Consider the following 25,864-nt stretch of genomic DNA (forward strand, 5'->3'; position numbering starts at 1 on the left):
ACTGACCACCAGAGGGCAGCTCCTGCGTTAAGCGTCAGCCCCCTGGTGGTCAGTGCGCATCATAGCAACCTGTCGACTGGTCGTTCAGTCATAATGGTTGCTTAGGCTTTTATATATAGACTAGAGGCCCGATGCACGAAATTCGTGCACGCGGAGGGGGGGTGGCCCTCAGCCCACCCTGCACCCTCTCCAATCTGGGACCCCTCGAGGGATGTCCAACTGCCCTTGTTTAGGCCTGATCCCAGTGGCCTGGGCAGTCAGACATCCCTCTCACAATCCAGGACTGCTAGCTCCCAACCGCTTGCCCCTAACCACTTCTGCCTGCCAGCCTGATCACCCCACCCCCTAACCACTCCCCTGCCAGCCTGATAGATGCCTAACCGCTCCCCTGCCAGCCCAAATGCCCCTAACTGCCCTCCCCTGCCAGCCTGGTCACCGCTAACTGCCCTCCCCTGCAGGCCTAGGTGCCCCTAACTAGCCTCCCCTGCTGGCCTGGTCACCCCTAACTGCTCTTCCCTGCAGGCCTAGTTGCCCCTAACTGCTCTCCCCGGCCGGCCTGGTCCCCCACAACTGCTCTCCCCTGCCGGCCTGGTCGCCCCAACTGCTCTCCCCTGGAGGCCTAGTTGCCCCTAACTGCCCTTCCCTGCAGGCCTGGTCACCCCTAACTGCCCTCCCCTACTGGCCTGGTCGCCCCCAAATGCCTTCTCATGTAGGCCTGGTCCCTCCCAACTGTCCTCCCTTGCAGGCCTGGTCCCCCTCCCCCAACTTCCCTCCCCTGCTGACCTGGTCACCCCTAACTGCTCTTCCCTGCAGGCCTAGTTGCCCCTAACTGCCCTCCCTACTAGCCTGGTCCCCCCTAACTGCCCTCCCCTACAGGCCTGGTTGCCCCCAAGTGCCCTCCCATGCAGGCCTGGTTCCCCCCCAACTGCACTCCCCTGCAGGCCTGATCCCCCCCAACTGTCCTCCCCTGCAGGCCTGGGTCCCCTCCCAACTAATCTCCCCTGCAGACCTGGTCCCTCCCAACTGCCCTCCCCTGCAGGCCTGGGTCGCCCCCAACTGTCCTCCCCTGCAGGCCTGGTTGCCCCCAACTGCCCTCCTCTGCCGGCCCGGTCCCCCCTAACTGCCCTCCCCTGCAGACCTGATCACCCTCAACTGCCCTCCCTTTCAGGCCTGGTCCCCCCGCAACTGCCCTCCCCTGCTGGCCTCATCGCCCACAACTGCCCTCCCCTGCCAGCCATCTTGTGGTGCCATTTTGTGTCCACATGGGGCAGCCATCTTTGACCACATGAGGGTGGCCATCTTGTGTTGGAGTGATGGTCAATTTGCATATTACCTCTTTATTATATAGGATGAGCAACTGTAAACCTACTTTTTGCCCCACACTGTCTACTCAGGTTTGATATGAGAATATACCTCAATACTGTTCCATGTGGAGCCACTATCACCTGAGCCCTAATTCTCAAAACACAGTGTGGAGATAATCAAAATACTGGGTGCCTGGTGATAGTGACACGCAACAGTAAATATGAAGTACCGAAGCCAAAAAGAAAAAAAAATTTTTTTAGCCTGAATCTGATGAAGCCTCATCTATCCATCAATTTACCAGATATTAAACACCACAGAGATGAAAATCAGCAAAACCCAGACTGGGGACAAATCCAACAGGACAAATAATGCAGTTTTATCCAATTAAATAAGGGGAGGAATGATGGAAGGAGAACTACAGACACAGAGTTGAGAGACATATCAACAAAATGTGTGGAACTCACTTGGATCCTGAGTCAAACAAACTAAAAACTGATGTGAAATAAGTGGAACTTGAAAACTGACTGAATATATGTTATAGCTTAAGGTTACATTTTCTTTTAAATATATATTGAAATATTTTTGGATTAAATATAACATGCAGGACTTGCTTTAAATAACAGGCAGAGGGAGCAGAAATGAAACAAAATTGGCCATAAGTTGACATCGGTTGAAGCTATTCTTCTCTCTTCATTCATGTGTTTGACATCCCCCATAACAAAAAGTAAAACAAAAAAACTCAACAGGAAGGATCTCACTGGAGGCTCTTGCTATTCTTGCCAGGATGAAAGGAAACTGCAGGCACCATGTTTAAGCAACTCCATTCCAGGTTAGTCACAATAGCCCCGTTTGACAAGAAACTTTAAGTAATCCAGAGAAATGTAAAAGGTCGTTGTGCATTTGCATCATCTCCTAAACAAAGACCTCAATTTTAGATAGCTCTTTGTACTTTAATCCTAAGCTTTACCATCAGATTTTTCAAATGAAAACCAGATGTTTTGTTTTACTGAGAACCAAAGTAATATACACAGCCCTGCCCTAACTGTATTGCCTACCTTTAGGACAGGGACACATCTTGCTAGTCTTTGTATTTCTTGACACCAAAAACACACTCAGGTTCAATTCAACGAACATTTTAAGTCTAAACTCAGTTTTCAGAAAAATTATTATTACAAAAGTTCTAAAAGTGAGAAAGATAATGAACCTAGCCCTAGCTGGTTTGGCTCCGTGGATACAGCAACAGCCTGTGGACTGAAGGGTCCCAGTTTCGATTCCGGTCAAGGGCACATGCCCGAGCTGGGGGCTCAATCCCAATAGGGGTGTGCAGGGGGCAGCCGATCAATGATTCTCTCTCATCACTGATGTTTCTATCTCTCTCTCCCTCTCCATTCCTCTCTGAAATCAATAATATAGTAAAAAAAAAAAAAGATAATAGAACATAAATGATAAAGTATATAGTTCTTCAATCACTTTCTGGCTGTCTTCATTACTTGATCTAATTCCTCCCAATTTTGATTGCTCTCACTGAAAACCACAGCATGGATTCAGGACACTTCTACTTTCAAGAGTCACTTACTTTTAACTCAGCCAATTTATCGATGTACACTTGCTTTGGCTGGTCTTCCCCATCCTCATACAACCAATTTTCAGTATCTTCTAGTTTCAAAGTAAAACTGTTACGATCCTAAAGATGAAGAAAATATTGTAATTAGCTCAATTTTGATTCACCAAGTTTGATTTCATCCATTTTGAAATCACTTTATTCACTAGTGTAATCACAGGCACAGACTGCAATATATCTAAATTTTCTTTAAAAAAAAATATGAGGAGGCCCTGCCTGGTGTGAGTCAGCCCACCCATGGAAGGATCTTGGGTTCAATTCTCCGTTAAGGGCACATACCTGGGTTGCAGGCTCAATCCCCAGCCCCAGTCGGGCATATGTGGGAGGGAGGCAACCAATCAGTGTGTCTCTCACACACTGATGTTTCTCTTTCTCTCTCTCTCTTCCTCCCTCACTCCCTCTATACATCAATGGTAAAAATATCCTCAGATGAGGATTAACAAGCAAAAAAAAAATATATATATATATATATATATATATATATATATATATATATATATATTTGTTTATGTATGTATGAGGGGGAGATAGGGCATATAGAAAACAAGAGTGGCACAATGTAGTTTTGCTTGATAGAGAGGTTTCTTTGGGTATGTTTAAAACTTCAGAATTAGAAACTGCATTTACAAATAAGTTAAACACCAGGGAAAAAATAGTTGATTTAAAGATACTGGGTAAATAATAGCATGTGAATGTATCAAAAAGTGACAAAGACTATAACCTTTAGGAAACACTCCACTAATAAACACAAAGTAAATCCAAAAAGTACATTTTAATCATTTTACTATATACCTACAGATGCACACTTCCCTTCTAACACATTTAAGGATGCTCCCAGAAGACAAATAGGTAGCCACACTAGTTCTTAGCATCTGTGACATATACTTACATCTTCACTCACAAACTTGTCATATTCACCACTGAGCTTGTCTCTCATTTCATACACATATTCTTCTACTGCGTTCTTAGCATCATTCCTCTCCTTCTCCAGCTTATCCTGCATGATCATCTTACCCTAAGGACAGTATAAATCAATTAAGACATGCATATGGACCACTCAGACAATCTCCTCTTAAATATTAAGTAATAATATATTAATCAAAGAGAATCCCTTTTCCCCAAATGCTTTTAATTCTGCAAATCATCCAAGAAAGGAGAGCTGGAAGTATTAGTCCTCAGTAAATGATGAAGACCAATTAAGTTTTGTGGGTATGCTTAGGAAAAAACCGCAACAGAAATATCAAGTTGTAGAAACTCAAAAGCAAAACTTAGAAAAAGAACTTAAGACAAGAAAACTTTTAAAAACTTTTAGTTCAGCCCAGCAGGTATAGCTCAGTGGTTGAGCATCGACCTATGACCCAGGAGATCACAGTTCAATTCCCGGTCAGGGCATATGCCCAGGTTTCGGGCTCAATCCCCAGTGAGGGGCATGCAGGAGGCAGCCAATCAATGATTCTCTCTCATCACTGATGTTTCTATCTCTCCCTTCCTCTCTGAAATCAATAAAAAAAAAATTTTTTTAAAGAATTTCATTTAAAAATAATTATTATTAGCTCAATGTCCAAAGTGGTACCTCTACTGTATTATTGTTCCTATGGAAAACCAAGAAAATTATTTATAGTTTAAATGTTAAAGGTCTGTAAAATAAAACTATTGTAAGATCCAATAAATACATAAGAAAACTCACTGGCGATAATTAATTCAATAAATATGCTCCAACATCCCAAACCTTGTATCACTCACCATAACAGGAGTTACATATTAACTGGCAATAGGGGAAGATACTAGTAAACAAAATAGTACTACCATTAATGCTATGTGATTTTGTGATTTCTCCTACCGTCAACTTCCAAGACCCACCACCTCAAAATCCCAATCCCTAGTGAACAAACATAATCACATACATGCCCTAACGTGAACAACACCTGCCTTAAATCAAAGCCATAATGTCAAAGATCTCATAATAGAGCTTCTAGCAATACAGATGTAATTTTACCATAAAAGAATTTAGGATTACATGGGCTCTATTAAACTTGCTCTTACAGAACCCAAAAATCTAAAAGTATTTTTCTCCAAACAACCAAAAATGCCTAACAGTCACTAGACACAGAGCTTGAACACTATGTCACATTAGTTTGTTAGTTTATTATTCTAAGATGTGAAATAACCACCTCATTTTCAATGTACAAGTTGAGCATCTCTCTGTCTATCTGCCATAATAGCTGATTCTCAATTGGCAGATCCACGGTACTGGTCTTCACTTTTGCCTTCTTGGCTTGAGGTGGTTGATCCATCTTTTTGTCTTTTGATCCAGCTTGGGAGGTCTAAGAAGAAACACATCAACAGACTAACTTAAAATTCTGAATGGGTCACGTTTCAAAAGCTGTTTTTGCTGTTTATTAATTTTGTTTTCTGATGAACTAAATAACCTAGGACATTTTCTTATAATATCTGAAAAGTTAAAAACCCTGGGTCCATCACATCCACAACGACTGGGAGGCTTGACCAACCAGAAGTCAGTCCTGCAGTCAGCGTTAGGTTGCTGTGGCAACCCAGCGCTGACTGCTATGGCTGCAGGCACAGTGACCCAGCACTGACTGCTGAGGGGGCTGCGAATCAGGCCAAGAGAAAGGCCTAAAGAGAGAAGCAGGGTTTGATCTGTAGCCTTTGTGGCAGCTGTTGATCAGCACTTGCCTCTCTCTTTAGCTCTGGGCCTGGTCAGCAGCTGCGCCTCCATTTCTCTCCAGGCCTCCACCGGGGCTGCTGATCAGCCCCCGTTGATAAGCCCAGAGACACTGACTGGCATGGAAACTGACCAATCAGAACCAAATTGGCCAGCAGAGGCGGGCAGTTGGGGGTGAGATCAGGGGAGGGCAGTTGGGGGTGATCAGGCAGGCAGAGGCAGTTAGGGGCGATCAGGCTGGCAGGGGAGTGCAGTTGGGGGTGACCAGGCCGGCAGGGGAGGGCAGTTGGGGGCAATCATGCCAGCAGGGGAGGGGTTAGGGGGTGATCGGGCCGGCAGGCAAAAGCCGTTAGGGGCAATCAGGCAGGCAGGCAGGCAAGCAAGTGGTTAGGAGCCAGAAGTCCCGGATTGTGAGAGGGATGTCCAAGATTGGAGAGGATGCAGGCTGGGCTGAGGGACACCCCCCAGTGCATGAATTTTGTGCACTAGGCCTCTAGTAAATACTATGAAAGTAGTCAAATCCAGAGAGACAGAAAGTAATGGTAGTGTCAGGGGCTAGAAGAAGGAGGGATGGGGAAATCAGAAGTTGTTGTTAAATGGGTACTGAGTTTCAGTTGGCAAGATGAAAAACTTCTGGAGATTGGTTGCACCACAATGTGGATATATTTAACACAGAACTGCACACACACACACATATATATTAAACAACCTCCCATAATTCCACAGTCAACATAAAATGACTATTACATCTTCTCTAATTTCCTTCCACTCTTACCTAAACATATAAACATGCATATGAAATTAATGGGGAGGGTATAAATTTTATGGACCAGAGGAGAAACCAAGATGGCAGCATAGGTGAACACCTAAACTGCTGCCTCGCACAACAATTTCAAAACTAGAGCTAAAAGACAGAACGGACATCACCCAGAACCATAGGAAAGCTGGCTGAGTGGAAATTCTACAACTAGAAGGAAAGAGAGGGGCACACGGAGACTCTGAGGAGCTGCAAAAGGCTGAGGTACCGAGACACGCGCGCGGAGAGGACGGGCAGCTGAGTGCCTGGCTAGCTTTCTCTAGCGGGAGAGAGATGGAAACTCCCGACTGCACTGAACCCCAGTTCCAACTGCACTGAACCCCAGTTCCGGGTGAGACCCTGGGGTCCCAGACTCATACGGGGGGAGTCTGGACTGTTGGGAAAAGAGAGGAGCGCACGGAAACTCAGGGGAGCCGCGAAAGGCAGAGGTCTGAAGGCGTACGTGCAAGTGCGCGCAGAGAGGACTGACTGCTGAGTGTGCCGCTGCCTTTCTCTAGCGGGAGGAAGGCAGAAGCTCCCGACTGCGCCTTAACTCCAGTTCCGACTGCACTGAACCCCAGTTTCGGGCGAGACCCGGGGGGAGTCTGGACTGTCAGGAAAAGAGAGGAGTGCGGAAACTCAGGGAAGCCGTGAAAGGCAGAGGTCTGGATACGCATGCGCAAGTGCGCGCAGAGAGGACTGACTGCCGAGTGTGCCGCTGGCTTTCTCTAGCGGGAGGAAGACAGAGGCTCCCGATTGCACTGAACTCCAGTTCCAGGCGAGAATCTGGGAATCCAGATTCATTGGGGGAGAAACTGGACTGTCTGGCAGCGGGTGAAACTCGAGGGCGGCTTTCTCTCAGAGGTGCTTGCAGTGATTACCGAGGGACACTGAGACCCAGGGGCCTCATAGAGCAGGGCTGACGGGAAGCCAAGGCTATCTGCTCAGCCCTGAGACTCCGCCCCATCCAAGCTGAGCACAGAGGCTTTTGCAATTTTGCAAGTCTTGTCTCATAAGGGTGTCTCCAGCACAGAAGTTCTCCCGGCGTAGACACAGCTGATCCTCACAGCCAATTGGCCTGGAGGTCAATTCCTCCCAGTGATACCAACAACAATCAAGACTTAACTATAACAAGACTGTGCACACAGCCCACAAAGGGGTGCACCAAGAGTGTCCACCTCAGGTAACTGGGGAGGCTGAGCCACTGGGCCCTATAGAACACCTAGCACACAAAGCCACTATCAACTCAGGGAAGCAGCAAAAATGCGGAGACAAAGAAACAGATCACAAATGAAATAAATGGAAGAAAGCAAATGACTGGATATAGAGTTCAAAACCACGGTTATAAGTTTTTTCAAGAATTTCCTAGAAAAGGCCAGTAAATTTAGCGAGACCCTCAAGGATATGAAAAAGGACCAACTAGAAATTAAACATACACTGACTGAAATAAAAAATATTATACAGAGACCTAACAGCAGACTAGATGATCGCAAGAATCAAATCAAAGATTTGAAATACAAAGAAGCAAAAAACACTGAACCGGAAAAACAAAAAGAAAAAAGAATCCAAAAATTTGAAGATAGTGTAAGAAGACTCTGGGACAACCTCAAGCGTACCAACATCCGAATTATGGGGGTGCCTGAAGAAGAGAGAGAGCAAGATACTGAAAACCTATTTGAAGAAATAATGACAGAAAACTTCCCCCACCTGGTGAAAGAAATAGACTTACAAGACCATGAAGCGCACAGAACCCCAAACAAAAGGAATCCAAAGAGGACCACACCAAGACACATCATAATTAAAATGCCAAGAGCAAAAGACCAAGAGAGAATATTAAAAGCAGCAAGAGAAAAACAGTTAGTTACCTACAAGGGCATACCCATACAATTGTCTGCTGATTTCCCAACAGAAACTATGCAAGCCAGAAGAGAGTGGCAAGAAATATTCAAAGTGATGAATAATAGCAAGAACCTACAACCAAGATTACTCTACCCAGAAAAGCTATCATTCAGAATTGAAAGTCAGATAAAGCACTTCACAGATAAGAAAAAGCTAAAGGAGTTCATCAACACCAAACCAGTATTATATAAAATGCTGAAAGGTATTCTTTAAGAAGAGGAAGAAGAAGAAAAAGGTAAAAATTATGAACAACAAATACATATCAACAAGTGAATCTAAAAATCCAGTGAATAAAAAAATCTGATGAACAGAATAAACTGGTGAATATAATAGAATCAGGGGCATAGAAAGAGAGTGGACTGACAATTCTCAGGGGGAAAGGGGTGTGGGGGTGTGGGAAGAGACTGGACAAAAATCGTACACCTATGGATGAGGACAGTGGGAGGCTGGTAAGGGCAGAGGGTGGGATGGGAACCGGGTGGAGGGGAGCTATGGGGGAAAAAAAGGGAACAATTGTAATAATCTGAATAAAAGATTTATTAAATTTTTAAAAAATTAAAAAATAAATGAAAAAAATAATAAATAAATAAATAGCTGGGGGAAAAAGGTGTTTTCAATGCTGATTTAACATGAAATTTTCATGAACAAATTTAACATGAAAACTCAAAATGTTAGAATTAAAGAACAGGCATGTTACATATTCATTTAAGTGCTTGGGTAAATACTATAGTGTTTATATTCTTTACAAAATATATTTAAGTATACTTAAAACAGTAATTTTTTACAAAAAAAAAGACAAGGTTCTGAGAGGTGACAAAATATGAAAGAATTATCTCACTTATTAGTAAGGAATGGGTAGGATGACTATTTAGTCAAGGACATTCAGAAAATAGCATTAAACAATCACTAGTGTAATAAAACTATGGCTTCTGAGAGCTTTCTTCTCATACATCAGCCAGAATAGAGTTCAAAGACCATCTTGCCAAACGTACTTTTCAAACATACTACAAAATTCTGCTTAAAAACTATTCAAAAACACACTTCTTAATATAACTACCTCCCAAACCATAGTGAAAACACAGCCAAAACGAACTTTCTATGTAAAGAGACTGTAATATTTCCTCTAAAATACAATTTATACCTCCATTTCTTCAGACTCAGCCTTATTTTCTGCTGGCATCTGCTGTTGTTGCTCTTCAACATGTGGTTCCTCTTGGTCCACTTGCATCTTCTGAAAAACAGGTCACACCAAATCCTGAAACTAGTTCATACTAGTGAAAGGACTACTTTCATGACACACTGGCAAAATCACATGGCATCAAATTCCTGCTGAATTACCACCCATCAGAAGACCTGGATTCAAATTCCAGCTATGATGCCTATATTACCTATAACACAAAAGTGTTCCTCTCTGGATCTCAGTAACTACATCTGTATACTGGAGGTAACACCTGCCCTGCCCTACCCTTATATAAACAAGAATGGCTGTGGAATCGCTCTATAAACCATAAAGTACTCATAGTACACAGTGTGGCAATATTTAACATAATATAATCTGAAGAGAGCATGAGTTTCTCCAAGCTTCCTCATGAGTAAATTTATCTGAAAAATCTTCACAAAATTTTCAAGCAGTTTTTAAATCAGCCTTTCATCCTCAAAAATACAACTGTTGCCAAAACTGGTTTGGCTCAGTGGATAGAGCGTCGGCCTGCGGACTGAAAGGTCCAGGGTTCGATTCCGGTCAAGGGCATGTACCTTGGTTGCGGGCACATCCTCAGTGGGAGGTGTGCAGGAGGCAGCTGATCGATGTTTCTCTCTCATCGATGTTTCTAGCTCTCTATCCCTCTCCCTTCCTCTCTGTGAAATATCAATAAAATATATTTTAAAAAAAAAAAAATACAACTGTTGCATGCATTTGGGGAGTTGAATACGATGAGAATTCTGTTAAAAGACCAAAGCCTGACAATAATAAAAAAGAAGGGAGAAGTTTGTAGGGACCCTGAATCAGTGGCTTTCAAACTACTGATAACTGGGCCCTGGTAGGCCCAGATCAACTCAAACAAATCCCTGGGGGTGAGACCCAAACACTTGTAGTTTCATAAAGCCTTGAGGTTTTGATGCACAGTAAGGACAAGACAACGCATGATTCCAACAAATTAATGTCAAATCTATTCTACTTGTGAAAATAATCAACTAAGGGCTCAGAACATTCTTCAGAATTCTAACAAAGTGCATGGTCTGAAGGAGGGAGTTGGTTATGTTACATTTCCTATAAATTTTGTAGATTTTCTGCCAGTTCACCCATGCTGGGGAAGGGGATGCATGCAAACCCACACTCAGTTGCTTTGTCATGATGTTCCTCCCTTGTCACCTCCTTTGTCTATTTGCTATAATTTCTAGACAAGTCACCTCTGGGCCTCATAAATGGTATGAAATGTCCAAATTACCTCTTCCTCCTTTGCATTCTGATCTGTTTCCATCGGTTCCTCATTTTCCTCAAACTTGTGCACTTCCACTAGAGATGCACTGGACACACTAAAAATGCCATGGACATTTACTCGAACCTTGACTTTGACTTTTGAACTTGAGCCATCAGACTGAGGAGTGACTTTCTGAACAGAAAACTGAGCTAGGGACATATGAGAGACAAGAGAGAACAAATAATCTGAGAGGAGGAATTCAAACATGAATATATAGCCACATAGCCAGGTTATGTGCATTTCTCAGTAACAGGTCAGTAACATGATACCTCAAAGAAGCAATGTGGGTACTCAGAGAATTTTACCAAATCATATTTCTCCGTTCTTTTTCACACAGTCAAACTCTTATCTTGCCCCAATTAAGGACGCAAACATCTCCTAACCCTCCAAACATTTCTTTCCCTCCAGTCTCTTATTCCAACTCTCTTTTAGGCTACTGCCAGATAAATTCCTAAAACAATTCTGTCACATTCTCCTCTATTAACAAAACCCCAATGATTCCATAGTGTTTCTGTGATTTATCAAGAACTTGCTACTACCAAATCAGTTACTAAACTAATGTCTTATTTGTTTTTTAATTCACAAAGCTCTGAAAAGCATGAATTATCATCTTAATTTGGTTAAAACTGTATTTAACTCTTTTCAGTATCAAGCACCATATTATGCACAGAATATACCCACAATGTGCATTAACTAAGATATATGCTCCCACCACCCTAGCTGCTTTGGCTCAGTGGATAGAGCTTCGGCACATGGATTGAAAGGTCCTACATTCCATTCTGGTCAAAGGGCATGTACCTCAGTTGCAGGTTCAAGCCCTGGCCATGGTCGGGATTCATGTGGGAGGCAACCAATTGATGTGTCTCTCTCACATCAATGTTTTTCTCTCTCTGTTTCTCCCCTGCCTTTCACTCTCATATGTTTTTTGCTTTTTTAATTCCCAACTCTTTACTTACCTATAGCAGGGTCTGGATAGGGCAAATCCTGAGGAGAGCTATAATAGGCCTCAAGAGTGAAAGGTTCCTTTCTATAAAATGTGAGTACTTTAGAGAAAGGAGCAGCATGATTTTTTGGAAAGACTTCACAGTCACTGAATGGAAAAAAAAGACAAGAACACAAATTTAGGATATCCCTAACACTTTTGCCCATGAACTCTAGTTTTGTAAATATTGTGTAGCTTTGGCTACTCTTCTCAACTGGCTTCATTTCCAGATTATAAATTTCCCAGAACAAAATACACACACACACACACACACACACACACACACACACAATGTGTCCATTTTTTTAAAAAGGAATGTATTTCAATCAGTGCAAAAAGGCACCATTTCAGCATGATCAAGTATAAGAAACTACATAAGATACAAATTTAGCCCTAGCTGGTTTGGCTCATTGGGTAGAGCACTGGCCTCTGGACTGAAGGGTCCCAAGTTAGATTTCGGTCAAGGGCACACCCTGGGTTACATGTTCGATCCCCAGTAGGGGGCATACAGGAGGCAGCTGATCGATGATTCTCTCTCATCATTGATATTTCTATCTCTCCCTTCCTTTCCTCTCTCTAAAAAAAATAAAAACGTATTTTAAAATCAAACAAAAAATGTTACAGATTAAGAGAAGTTGAAAAGGAGCTCAATACTTCACTCAGACTGTTTAGCATTGAACTAACTTTAAGTACAAAAGTAATTTGGTAAATGCTCTTACCTGGACCCTTCTTCAGCAGGCGAGTTCCACCTCAGGGATATGGGATACGGCACCACATCAGTGATGGAAAACTCTCTCACTTTGAAAGCAGGCGATAAGATTGCACACTAGAACAATAATTTTTTAAAATTCCATTTAACAAACATTGTAAACTGATAGTACAAGATCTATTTAAAAAGAATTCAGAAAACCATCACCAATAGTTTTAAAATATTTACAATTGTATCCAAATAAGTAGTTTTATAAACTTCTATTATTTGTCAAATTATCTATAATCTAGCTATTCCTTAACATTTTTTCATTAACCCCAACCTTTAATTGATGTACATTGCTACTTCATACATAGACAACAGATGAAATGCCAAATCCAAAAGTATTTCAGGTTTACCTATGTTTCCAGTATTCATCTATTTATGAACACCACCTCTGATACCCATTTTAAAACAAAAATTTCAGAATCTTACCAACTTGAGATCACTCCAAGCTAACCTCAGGATGTTAATTGGATACATAAAACCACCATCGTCTTGTTGCAATGATTTGTAAGTGGCTACCTGTGGAAGAAAAAACTCACCTGCAGTGCACAGCCTCGAGTGACTGCTTCATCAGCATTTAGTGTTGTACTGAGCTCTTTACCAAAAAATTTGCTGATCTTCTCTTTTACTGCAGGGATTCGCGTCGCACCACCAACTATCTCCACTGCATAAATATCTTCTTTCCTTAACTCTATTTTAAAGTGATTAGACATTTAGATTTAAAAAATCTTTAAATTAGTATTTTACAATGAAGTGAAAGAGCAATACAGCACCTTATCACAACAAAATAATTTGCAGATGTGTAACAAAACCTGTCACTCCTTCCTTACACTCCGTCCACAATAGCATGCACACCAACGTGTGCTCACACACACAGGTGCATAGCATCTGGCAATAAATAGGTATGTTTTGATTATCAAAATAATGGGGGCAGGGTGGCACAATAATATTGGGATTTAGGAGGTGAGAGTCAGGAATACTCAATGTCCTACAATCTCCAAAAGAATATCACACAAAAAATTGTAACAGTTAAGCTAGCCATAAGGAAGATATTGGGGAGGAGGGGAGAAGGATACATATGTATCAATAAAGAAATTTTTTTTAAAAAAGGAAGATATGAGGGCCTTGAACTATTAGGTCAACCCTGACACAACATGAAAGAAAAAGAGGTGTTCAGATGCACATCTAGCCACTCTAGCACTCCATCCCAAATATAAACATAATCCACATTACAGCACATGTACAGTGTATGATATCCTCATGTCAAAAGGAAAGAAGGTACACCCCAAGGTTCTGCTGTCACTCATAAAATAACTCTTAATACCACCCTAGTTTCCTGGTCACATTTTACGTAACAAACACTAACAATTTATTGAGAAGGACTATTTAAAGAAACAGGATGTCCCAGTGTGGAAAGAATGTGCCCGTTTGCCATAATCACTGTGATTTAAGACTGAACCTTTGTCAAGCTGACAGTACTTTTCAACACTCTGAAATAGCTAGCAACCAACACAACAGTGGATTCTAGATAAACATTTGTCAAACATTTTTGGAAAATTAGTAATATATTCCTAAATCAAACTTCTATGTTTTAACCCAAGATAAAAAAGCACTCCATCAAAATCAATATATGGTTATCATATCCTCCCTTTGCTCTAATTGTCATTCAGCAAACAAAAGATTCACTGACAGAAAAGCCTACAAGACTACTATAGCAGCATTGCAAAAGACAATTTTTACCACTATAAAATAAATGAAAAGTTTATATCCATCTTTGAGTCTGAATTAGGTTTCCCGGGAAAACTTTTAGATTTCCCTGGACACATAACAGTGTGCCCATAGATTACTTGGGGGAAGTGTGAGTTCCAGAGGGAAAATATAAAAAAGCTTAATATAGCACTGACGTTGTTTGTCCAATGAAAATTTGTATAACTGAAAAAATAATGAACAATATTTCCAAAGAGTGTGAGGTACACAAACAATTCAACCACAAAAATACTTACTGGATTGTTCCAAAACACTACGAAGTGGTGGCTCCACTCTAGCTAAGAGATCATCACACATCTCCAAAAATTTGCCTCTATTAAAAAAAAAAAAAAAAGGTTAAATCACATTCTACTTTTATGTGGAATGGATGGCTATAAACAAAAAGACAGATAATAACAAGCTCTGGCAAGGATATAGAGTAAATTGGCTCCCTCACACATTCCTGGTGAGAATATAAAATGGTGCAACCACATGGGAAAATAGTTTGACAGTTCTTCAAAATGTTAGAGTTACCATATGTCCCAGTAATTCTACTCGGTATACAATAAAATAAAGCATACAACCATACAAAACCATGAATGTCTACAATAACAATAATCATAAATAGCCAAAAAAGTGGAAAAATCCCTGAAGTCCACCAAATGTACTCAGCAATAGAAAGGAATGAATAAAATACTTCAGTTAAGATGATGGCATAGGTAAATGTGGTACTTGAATCCTCCCACAAGCACATCAAAATTACAACTAAACTGCGAACAACCATCATTCAGAACCACCTGAAATCTATCTGAATGTAAGTCCTACAATTGGGAAATTAAAGAAGATGCCCACAGAGACTGACAGAAGGGGCAAATACATGGAAAGGCTGATCCTACACCAGTGTGTGGCTGCAAAGGTACCCTCTGAGGAGCAGGGGGTCCCAGCCCTACTACAGGCCTCCCCCTCCAGAGTTCCAGTGCCAGAAAGAGGAATCCCCACAACTTTTGGCTATAAAAACAAACAGGGCCAGGTCAATGTGGTTCAGTGGTTGAGCGTCGACCTCTGAACCAGTTAGATACCAGGTCAGGGCACATGCCCAGGTTGAGGGCTTGATCCCCAGTAGGGGGCATGCAGGAGGCAGCCGATCAATGATTCTCTCTCATCATTGATCTTTCTATCTATCCTTCTCCCTTCCTCTCTAAAATTAATAAAAATGTATTTTAAAATAAAAAATAGGCCTAGCCGGTTGGAGCGTCAGCCCATGGAATTCAGGTCGCAGGTTCGATTCCAGTCAAGCACTTACCTCAGTTACAGGTTCAATCCCCAGCCCTAGTCAAGGTGCATGTGGAAGGCAACCAATTGAAGTGTCTCTCTCACATCAATGTTTCTCTTTCTCTCCCCTCCCTGCACTCTCTCTAAAAATCAAAGGGGAAAAAATATCCTTGGGAGAGGATTAACAAAAAAAATAAAAAATTTAAAAAGGAATGAATAATATATGAACAATAATATGTTAGGACGCAGATGAACTTTGGGAACATTAGGCTAGATTTAAAAAAAGCCAATTAAAAAAAAAACACATTATGTAACTCCACTGATATGAAAAGTTCAGGGTAAGTAAATTCAGAGAGAGAGAGTAGATTTTTAGCTGTCTAGGGCTGGAGGAAAAGAAGAGATGAGGAAAGACAGCTAATGAGTACAGTTTCTTCTTTTCTTTGTTTTAACATAGTTAAAATACACTTTATCTTTTAGATCCGCTTTAGGTTTACAGAGAAGTAAGAAGAACGTAAAAGAATTCCCATATATCCCAACACCCCTCCCCCAGTTCCCCTATTGATATCCTGCAGTAGTGTGATACATTTCTAACAACTGGTAAGCAATATTGATACATGATGGTATATATTAGAATTCTACACGTTTTGACAAATTGTATAATGTTAAGTAGCAACCATTACAGTATCATACAGAGTAGTTTTTTACTGCCCTAAAAATCCTCCATGCTCCACCCATTCAATTCATCCCTCCCTCCCCAGAACACTTGCCAACCACTGACTTTACCTTTTTACTGTCTCCAATTTTGCCTTTCCCAGAAAGTGATATAGTTGGAATCACACTGGATTTAGCCTTTTTAATTAACTTCTTTTACTTAGAAATGTGTTTAAGGGTCCTCCCTGTCTTTTCACAGCTTGACAGCTTATTTAGGGATGACATTCTAAAACCGGGTTGTGGTGATGGCTGCACAATTCTGTGAATATACTAAAAACCACTGAAATATATACTTTAAAAGAGCCACTTTTATGAATTCCATCTCAATAAAAAGAAAAATTATAGAGGTATAGAAAATACCCATCAGAATGGCAAAAATTCAAGACCACTAATACCAATATTGGTGAGGATATGTAGCAACACAAAGTCTTACATGTTGTTAAGAACTTTAAAAAAATGACAGTTGTATTTCTAATAGCAAGCAATTCCTCAAAAAGCTAAACCGAGAATTACCAAAGGACCCAACAATTCCACTCCTAGGTACTGAAAACAAAATACTCAAATACTTGTTCATGAATGTTCATAGCAGCATTATTAACAACTAGAGGTCCAGTGCATGAAATTTGTGCACTGGTGCAGAGGTGGGGTCCCTCAGCCTGGCCAGCACCCTCTACAATCCGGGACCCCTAAGGGGATGTGCAACTGCTGGCCCTAAACTGGCAGTTGGACATCCCTCTTGCAATCTGGGACAGCTGGCTCCTAACTGCTCACCTGCCTGCCTGCCTGATGGCCCCTAACCATTCTGCCTGCCTGATTGCCCCTTAACTGCCCTCCCCTGCTGGCCTGATTGCCCCTAACGGCCCTCCCCTGCCTGCCTAATTGCCCCTAACCGCCTCTGCCTGCCTGCCTGATCGCCCCTAACCACCTCTGCCTGCCAGCCTAATCGCCCCTAACCCCTCTACCTGTCGGCCTAATCTCCCCTTACAAACCTCCCCTGACGGCCTGATCGTCCCTAACTGCCTCTGCCTTGGCCCCCACCACCGTGGCTTTGTCCAGAAGGAGGACCAGTTAACCGGAAGATGCCCGTCTATCCGGTCTAATTAGCATGTTACCCTTTTATTAGTATAGATAGCTACAAGATGAAAACAATGGCCATCAACTGATCACTGGATAAATGGGCTATTATTTGCATGAAAAGCAATGAAGTACTAATACATACTACAGAGTGGATGAACCTAGGAAATATTATGTAAGTGAAAGAAGCTGAAAACCAAGACAAAAAAAAAGCTTACACATACAGGAGTTGGCAAAAGTAGGTTTACAGCTGTGAGTATATGAAAGTTTGTTCTTATATTACTTATTAAATATTGTATAATTTTCCATTTGAACAACTATAAACCTACTTTTGCCCACCCTTGTGTTATATGATTCCATTTATATAAAAGATCTAGAATAGGTAAATCTAGAGATAAAAGTAAACTGGTGGTCGCCATGGAACAGATGTAAGAAAAATGGGAAGTAACTACTTAATGGGTATGAGGTTTTCTTTTGGGGCAATGAAAATGTTTTTTCAGTAGGTAGAGGTAGTCATGGCATGACATTGTGAATGTACTAAATGGCATTGAGTTCACATTAAAATAGTACAAGAGCCCACCCAGCGTTCTCAGTGGTTGAGCTTCAACATATGAACCAAGAGGATTACCGGTCAGGGCTCGATCCCCAGTGGGGGTTGTGCAGGAGGCAGCCAATCTATGATTCTCTCTCATCACTGATGTTTCTATCTCTTTCTCCCTCTCCTTCCCTCTCTAAAATCAAAAATATATTTCAAAAAATAAAATGACGTAAGAATTTTACCTCAAATTTTTAAAAATTTAGAAGAAATACTATAATGCCAGAAATAAATGATCTGGTTTCATTAGTTTGGAAAAAAGACTGCTAGTGAGCATTAAAACTAAATGAAGGCTACAAAATAGAATAAAGAATATAACAGCTACGTACCCTGACATTGCAGATACAGTAAATTGTATGTTTTTTCAAAGCAGCACACAAGCTAATCAACTGTTTTCAGCTTTTAAAAGTATAAAAAATATCTATTTGGCTCTCAAGATCACCTAACAGTCCACTAACAATTTCTGAAACATAAACGGGTACACCCCTACATCCTAGCCCCCACTACCATGTAACACATACAAAACTGCTACTTAAAAAAAAGAAAACCATCACTTTCAAGCAGGGTGGAAAAGGTGACTGCAAATTTGGTTATTAGGCACAAAAATCTAACTTTAGCAGAACAGGAGCAATTTAAATTCCACCTCAATTTTTTTAATGCCACACTTCCCTAAACAAGCCATCAGTCTTGCCTGAACTCTACCAATATAGTTCACATCATAAAGAACATCTCATTCTGCCCTAGCCAGTTTGGTTCAATAGATGGAGCATTGGCCCAAGGACTGAAGGGTCTCAGGTTCGCATTCCAGTCAAGGGGACATACCCCAGTTGCAGGCTGGATCCCAGCCCTGGTCAGGGCTCACATGGGAGGCAACCAATTGCTGTCTCTCACATCGATGTTTTCTCTGTTTCTCCCCCTCCCTTGCACTCTCTCTAAAAAAATCAATCAGAAAAATATCCTCTGGTGAGGATTAACAAAACAAATAAAAAGAAGAACATCTCATTCTCACTACCCAAGCAACCAAACCAGACAACAGGAACATTCAAACAACAGTAACAGTAACATTTATGAGGAAAGTCCTGAAACATCAATTAACCCAGAATTCCTGTAGCACTGTACAGAAAGAGCTGTTGTCCTCAAGAGATCCTGAACTACCCCAAAATACCAATTTCTGAAACAATGACTAAATCAAATTCAACATAATTCTACATTAAAGCACTTTGCCCTGATTTTTATGAAAACTGGTAATCATGTATAATTCATGTACATGTAAGAACTACCAACTTCCTGCAATATTCAATTAATCAGAACAAAAACATCACTCTACATTATTAGAATAGTCAAACCCAACCTTCACATAAAAAGCAGAATTCTGAATGGCCTCTAATTTTTACCTATAGAACTGAAGTTATCATATAACAACCATGATGATTTTAACAATTAGCTAATTAAGGCTAAGAAAAGTGAAGAAAGAAAAATCACAGTTCAGTTTAAGGTCAAAATATTAACATGATTACCTATTCATAGTTCCAGATACATCAACATCATTCATAAAACATTCGATGCTCAAAGGGAGGTCTGAAGCATTTGCACTCATCAATTTCTTGAGTTTCTCACACTCTTGAGACAGTCGTAATAATGCACGGATTTTGGACTTTATGTCTAGCTTGTATTTCTTTCCAAATTCTTCACAGAAGTGATTTACTAACACCTCATCAAATTTTCTGCCTCCCAGTGTTGTGTCAAACGCAGTGGCCAGAACCTTGGAAAAAGGTAATTAATTCAAAAATGAAGCAATTTAAAATTTTATCATGATATATAGTTAATGGGTAAATTGTATTAAGGGATGGGGGAGACATTAAGATTGAAACAAGGCAATGTGCATGTATCACTTAATCATTGTTACAACCATTGTGTAAAGAGACACTGTAATCCCCAATTTACAGATGATGTCACAAACCTAGTCAGATCAGATAATCTGCAAATCATAAAGCTAAAATTTAAAACCCAATCTCACCAATTTCAAAACCCATGCCCTCTCCCACACTAGTCTGCTTCCAAACAGCAATTACACATATAACCAATGTCAAATATACTAACATGTCATTTACACAGTTCTGGTCTTATTGCTATCACATAACTATGAATAATACAAAAGGCCTTGCTCTATACATCTTACCACCAGGAAAAAGCCTTAACTCATAGCAATTTATTTCTCCAGAGGTCTAAGCTTCCCAGACATCTAGAGTATCACTCCTAGCCTAGTTTCTTTGAGCCATCAAGTTCTAGTCCTTCCACCCTTTTACCAGAAGGCTCAAAACCTTAAGAACAATCCCAGCCTGTGTGGCTCAGTGGTTGAGATAAAACGCAAAGAGCTAATCTAATAATATGAACCAGGAGGTCATGGTTCAATTCCCGGTCAGGACACATGCCCGGGTTGCGGACTTGATCCCCAGTAGGGGGTGTGCAGAAGGCAGCTGATCAATGCTTCTCTCTTATCACTGATGTTTCTATCTTTCTCTCCCACTCCTTTCCTCTCTGAAATCAATAAAAACATACATATTAAAAAAAAAAACCTTAAGAATATAATCTCCTTAATCCTCAGTGTAAAAACATCAAGAGACTATATGTTAAAGAATCCTCCTAACAAGCCTGTAGATAAGCATTATTTCCCCACATTAAAGTATGGCTCAGCAATCTTAAGAGATTTTTCCTCATACCTGTCAACTCTTTTTTTAAAATTTATTTTAGGGGGAGGACATCAATTTGTTGTTCCACTTATTCATGCATTCATTTGTTGATTTTTGTATGTGCCCTGAGAGGTTGAACTTGCAACCTTGGTGTATCGGGATGATACTCTAAACAACTGAGCTACCAGGCCAAGACCCATGCCAACTCTTAATAAATTATTTTGAGCTGACAACTTCCACCCACCCCTATATACTTAGTTTCTAGTTCAGATGACTCACAGCAAGTTTCCATTAGTGAAACAAAATCCTTTAAACATTTATTTAAATTGTCTCTCACAAGTTCCTAATTACCATACACTTATAATACAGTCTTCCAGAAAAAAATATACTTACTTTAAGTTTTCCTCTATTAAATGCACATACAGAAACTTGGTAAGAAGAATGCCCCATATCTATGAAAACTACATTTCTTGGTTTCTCTTCTAAGGCAGGAAGATCTTGCTTATAGATTCCATATGCAAGAGCAACTACATAAGAAAAAATTTAAATTCAACATAGTATTATCATCTAAGAGGAAACTTAAAATTTAAGTAGGAAACAAAACAGACTTTGTATATAATGAATGGAGCTGCATCATATGCTCAGTTCTAGAAAGAATTAAATTCTTAAAAGCTTTGCATAATTTATTCATGAAGAATATTAACTTCAAAGAGTTAAATGCTGACTAAGGGTTCCTTAATGTTTCCAAATCCAATTTCCAATTCCAATTGACTTTGGCAATTGTTCCCAAACCACTTCTCTAACTTTCCCAAACATATTTTCCAGGATTTCTTCTACCATTGTGCCATCTCAGCATTTCCACATATCCTGTCCCTGAGATGTTGCTTTACACCCATTCCTCTGACTCCACCAGCCCACAAGTCATAGAAAAGGCCAATCTTTAAATCAAAGCACTGCTCCAATCACACAATAAATGTATTTCTTTACAAACCATGTGATTAAATATGAAGATACAGAAAAAGTACTGGTCAGATGAATTCTTCATATGTGACAGAGTAACCAAAAAAATAAAGAGGAAACCCTAGGATCTTCACAACCCTCAAGATTAAGTAAGTAAAAAATTTTAGTTAATAGTCTCTCTTACCTGCAGTAGTTTCATTCATTAATCGAAGGCAATTGAGACCAGCAATCTGTGTTGCATCCATCACTGACCTTCTTTCTGCATCAGTATAGAAACAAGGAACCTACAAAAAATTTTGAAAGTTTACTGTATTATAGAGATTCATTTAGGATGCACCTGTCAAAAAGCAGTAAAACCCAGAACCGTCCTCAGTCAACTACAGCCATTTATTCTGCTTATGATCAGAGGATTTCAAACCAGTAGGGAAAATTTAGAAAATTCAACAAGTAGTAGTGAGACAATGGCTAGTCAGCCATATTAAAAATAATAAATTGGCATCCCTACTGTACAACTTATACCAAAATTTAGGTCAAATCAAAGATTTAAATGTTAAAAAAAAAAAAAAAATCAAGAGTACTAGAATGAAAGGAATTTTACCATCAGAGTAAGAAAGGATTTTCTAAATATAACAAAACACCCAGAAGAAGAAAAAAATTTCTGACTCATAAAAAATTCGAATGACCAAATGGGGAAAATATTTGCAACTCACATCATAAAACGCAAAGAGCTAATCTAATAATATGTAATGAACTACAAGTCAAAATGAAAATCACAAACTCAGAATAAAATGAGCAGAGAACAGGAACATTTCAAACAACGGAAAATACAAAATGGCTCTTCAATTTTAAAATGTTCATCTTCACCTAAATAGTAAGATTACATATACTTTGATACCATTATTCTACCTATTAGAATTAGCTAAAACACCAATAAGCTGTGCTGGTGAGGCTGCAGTGAAATAAGCCCTTTCATACATTCCAGGTGGAAGTGTGAATTACTGCAAATTCTTTGAAGGGTAACTGAACAGCTGTAAAAATTACAAATACAGCCCAGACTGTGTGTCTCAGTGGTTGAGCATCAACCTGTGAACCAAGAGGTTAGGGCACATGCCCGGGTTTCTGGCTTGATCCCCAGTAGGGAGCATGCAGGAAGCAGCTGATCAATGATTCTCTCTCATCACTGATGTTTCTATCTCTCTCTCCCTCTCTCTGAAATTAATTTTTAAAAAATTTTTAATTACAATACAGCCCGGCCAGTGTGGATCAGTGGTTGAGCATTGACCCATGAATCAGGAAGTCAAAGTTAGACTCCTAGTAGGGGGCATGCAGGAGACAGCCAATCAATGATTCTCTCTCATCATTGATGTTTCTATCTCTTTCTCCCTCGCCCTTCCTCTCCCTGAAATCAATAAAAATAAAAAATAAGAAATTACAAATACAGTAGTCCATTTGGGGGTATGCAAGACCCCCAGTGGATGCCTGAAACTGAGGATAGTATCAAACCCTGTATATACTATGTTTTTTTCCTATACATACACACCTGTGGTAAAGTTTATAAATTAGGCATAGTAAGAGATTAACACCACCTAATCATAAAATGTAACAATTACACAATATTCTGTAATAAAAGTTAAGTGAATATGATCTCTCCCTCAAAATACCTTGTAGTACTGTACATACAACGTGGATACAATGAACAAAAGGATGATTCATAATGCCAGCAGGACAGAGCAGGCAGAGCAGGACCCAGAATGGCATGCAACTTATAACTTATGAATGGTTTGTTTCTGGAATTTTCCATTTAATATATTTGGACTGAGGTTCACTGCATGTTACTGAAACCACGGAAAGCGAAACCATGAATAAGGGGGAACTATTGTACACGTATCGTTTGTCCCAGCAATTGCACTTCTAAGAAGTTAGCCTATAAATTCTACAAACTTATCATATAAGAGCAAAATGATATTTAAATGTACTCATTGCAGCATTCTTCACTATAAAAAAAAACAACAACACAAAACTGCCCTAGCTGGTTTGGCCCAGTGGATAGAGCTTCGGCCTGCAGACTGAAGGGTCCCAGGTTCAATTCCAGTCAAGGGCATATACCCAGGTTGCGGGCTCGATCCCCAGTAGGGGGCGTGCAGGAGGCAGCAAAAATAAAACAAAAGTGGATGTGCAACAAAAAGACTGGCTAAATAAGTACCTCATAAACTGGAATCTCGCAGACTTAAAAGGAATGATGCACTTCTTTACTGCTATGGAACGAATACAAGATAAATTGTCCAAAATTTGTTAAAAGAAACATAAAAGTTAAAAAGGATCTATCTATATTTGCTTCAGTACATAAAAACCTCTGGGAAGATCTGGATGTGACAAAGTGATAAAATTGGTAACTTTGGGAAGGAAATACTACTTACTAGGTAACAAGTGTGAGGAAGCTTCCATACACCCTCCTATCTACATATTTGATTTTTGAACACTGGGCTATTAACTTTCTAAAAAAATAAAGTTTATGTTTTAACAATAATCAATTTATATATTAAGCACAACACACCCGGGTTCTATTTACACAGCAATCAGACATAGCATTAGTACAGAGCTAGAATAGTGACTATGCAGAAGAGAGTTCACATAGAGGCCAGAGACAGCTATCCTTAGAAAGGTCTAATGACAAGGTGGGCCCTTTCCTAGAATCCAGGAACTTGAATGATAAACGGTTCCCTAAGTTGACACAAAAATTTCCCTAAATGTTAAGTGAGGCACTGTGCCTAAACTGTTTCTACAACATAGTTTATGCAGAATACCTACTTTACTTCTGAAAGTCTGTAATTTTGGTACATGCTAGGCATAAGGTACCTACATGACTGACCCTTTGCCCCTCCAATAGAAACCCTGGACTCCTTAGGCTACAGGCAGAACTTCCCTGACGTATGACATTTTCACACTTGTTGTCACAATTTGTTGCTGAAATAATTAAGCAGTGCTTAATTAAAAGGAACTCTTGGCCCTCGCTGGTTTGGCTCAGTGGATAGAGCATCGTCAAGCCTGAGGACCGAAGAGTCCCAGATTCAATTCCAATTAAGGGCACAGCCTGGGTTGCGGGCTTGATCCCCAGTGGGGGGTGTGCAGGAGGCAGCTGATCAATGATTCTCTCTCACCATTGATGTTTCTATCTCTCTCTCCCTCTTCCTTCCTCTCTGAAATAGATAGATAGGTAAGTAGGTAGGTAGGTAGGTAGGTAGATAGATAGAAAGATAGGACTTTTGGAAGCTTGTCCCTGGTTTCCTCCAGACATTCATTGCCCATGTACAACTTTTCCCTTTGTTGATTTTGCTTTGTGCCCTTTTGCTGTAATAAATCTTAGCCTTAAGTACAGCTATACTCTCTGAGTCCTATTAATTCTCTTAGCAAGTCACCAAAACTCAGTGTAGTCCTTAGGTTCCCCAACACATGACTTAACACATCACCTTTAAACTTGTTCAAAAAGTTGAAAACACCATTCAGGCATTCTATCATTTTACATAAATTTTACTTCAACAGTGAGCATAATACAGGATCAATGTTAAAGGTACTAACTAGATGGGGAAATGAAGATAAATCTGACGGACCAATAAAGAATTCAGAAAAGGCAGAAAGCATCTAAGAAAATACAGTGTCTGTAACTGAATCTTTAAGAGAAGTAGCATTTTTATTCTTTGCATCACCAGAATGTGACACAACAGTCATAATCCAATTTTTCCCAACAAATGTCAGTTCTGCTTTACTAGATAGCCAAGAACTAAGGAATCCGCCAGACAACAGACTGTGGTGAAAAAGCTACCTAACAGTCCTTGCTTTGTCAACCAATGCACCAACGAAGGAGGCCACAGAGATATACATATCAGATAACAGCCACGGAAAGAGATTCAGTGAGAAAGCCAATACAACTGCCGAAATTTCAGTGGTTGCTAAGGACTCCATCATATTACAAGCACATTGCTACAAACAGCCAGGCTTCCATCTAGATAGGATTATGGAAAAGACAAGATAAAGTCTATCGCTGCTTTGCCTTTAGAGCTAGATACAGTGACAGCAAAGATACAGAGATAAAAAGGGAGAAAAATAAAGCATTTCTCACTGAGAGTATTCAACTAATTTAACAAATAAGTAGCCACTAGACACTATGCTCAGTGCTACAAGAAATCCAGGATGAAGTGGGCTTTAAGATAAGCCTTTAAATAGGCAGAAGAACAGAGGAGGCCGAAGCAATAACTAGGGACCAGAAAAGAGAATTCAAGAAAATGAGGACTACTTTGA

The 25,864-nt window shown here is 40.2% G+C and overlaps 1 protein-coding gene across 1 annotated transcript in view; it reads right to left on the minus strand.

The window, feature by feature from the left end:
• The window catches only part of HSPA4 (heat shock protein family A (Hsp70) member 4), a 45,923-nt gene that overhangs the window by 4,839 nt on the left and 15,220 nt on the right, over window positions 1-25,864 (minus strand). The window contains exons 5-16 of the mRNA XM_080672861.1: window positions 21,753-21,852; window positions 21,002-21,135; window positions 19,436-19,680; window positions 14,524-14,600; window positions 13,060-13,211; window positions 12,486-12,592; window positions 11,741-11,874; window positions 10,752-10,933; window positions 9,446-9,535; window positions 5,098-5,250; window positions 3,816-3,941; window positions 2,882-2,989 (exon numbers count right to left, since the gene is read on the minus strand). Of these exons, the coding sequence (XP_080528987.1) occupies window positions 2,882-2,989; window positions 3,816-3,941; window positions 5,098-5,250; window positions 9,446-9,535; window positions 10,752-10,933; window positions 11,741-11,874; window positions 12,486-12,592; window positions 13,060-13,211; window positions 14,524-14,600; window positions 19,436-19,680; window positions 21,002-21,135; window positions 21,753-21,852 (1,608 nt within the window). The remainder of the gene's footprint in view (window positions 1-2,881; window positions 2,990-3,815; window positions 3,942-5,097; window positions 5,251-9,445; window positions 9,536-10,751; window positions 10,934-11,740; window positions 11,875-12,485; window positions 12,593-13,059; window positions 13,212-14,523; window positions 14,601-19,435; window positions 19,681-21,001; window positions 21,136-21,752; window positions 21,853-25,864) is intronic.

The sequence above is a fragment of the Plecotus auritus genome (genome assembly GCF_963455305.1).
Source record: "Plecotus auritus genome assembly, chromosome: 6".
Classification (NCBI taxonomy): domain Eukaryota; kingdom Metazoa; phylum Chordata; class Mammalia; order Chiroptera; family Vespertilionidae; genus Plecotus; species Plecotus auritus.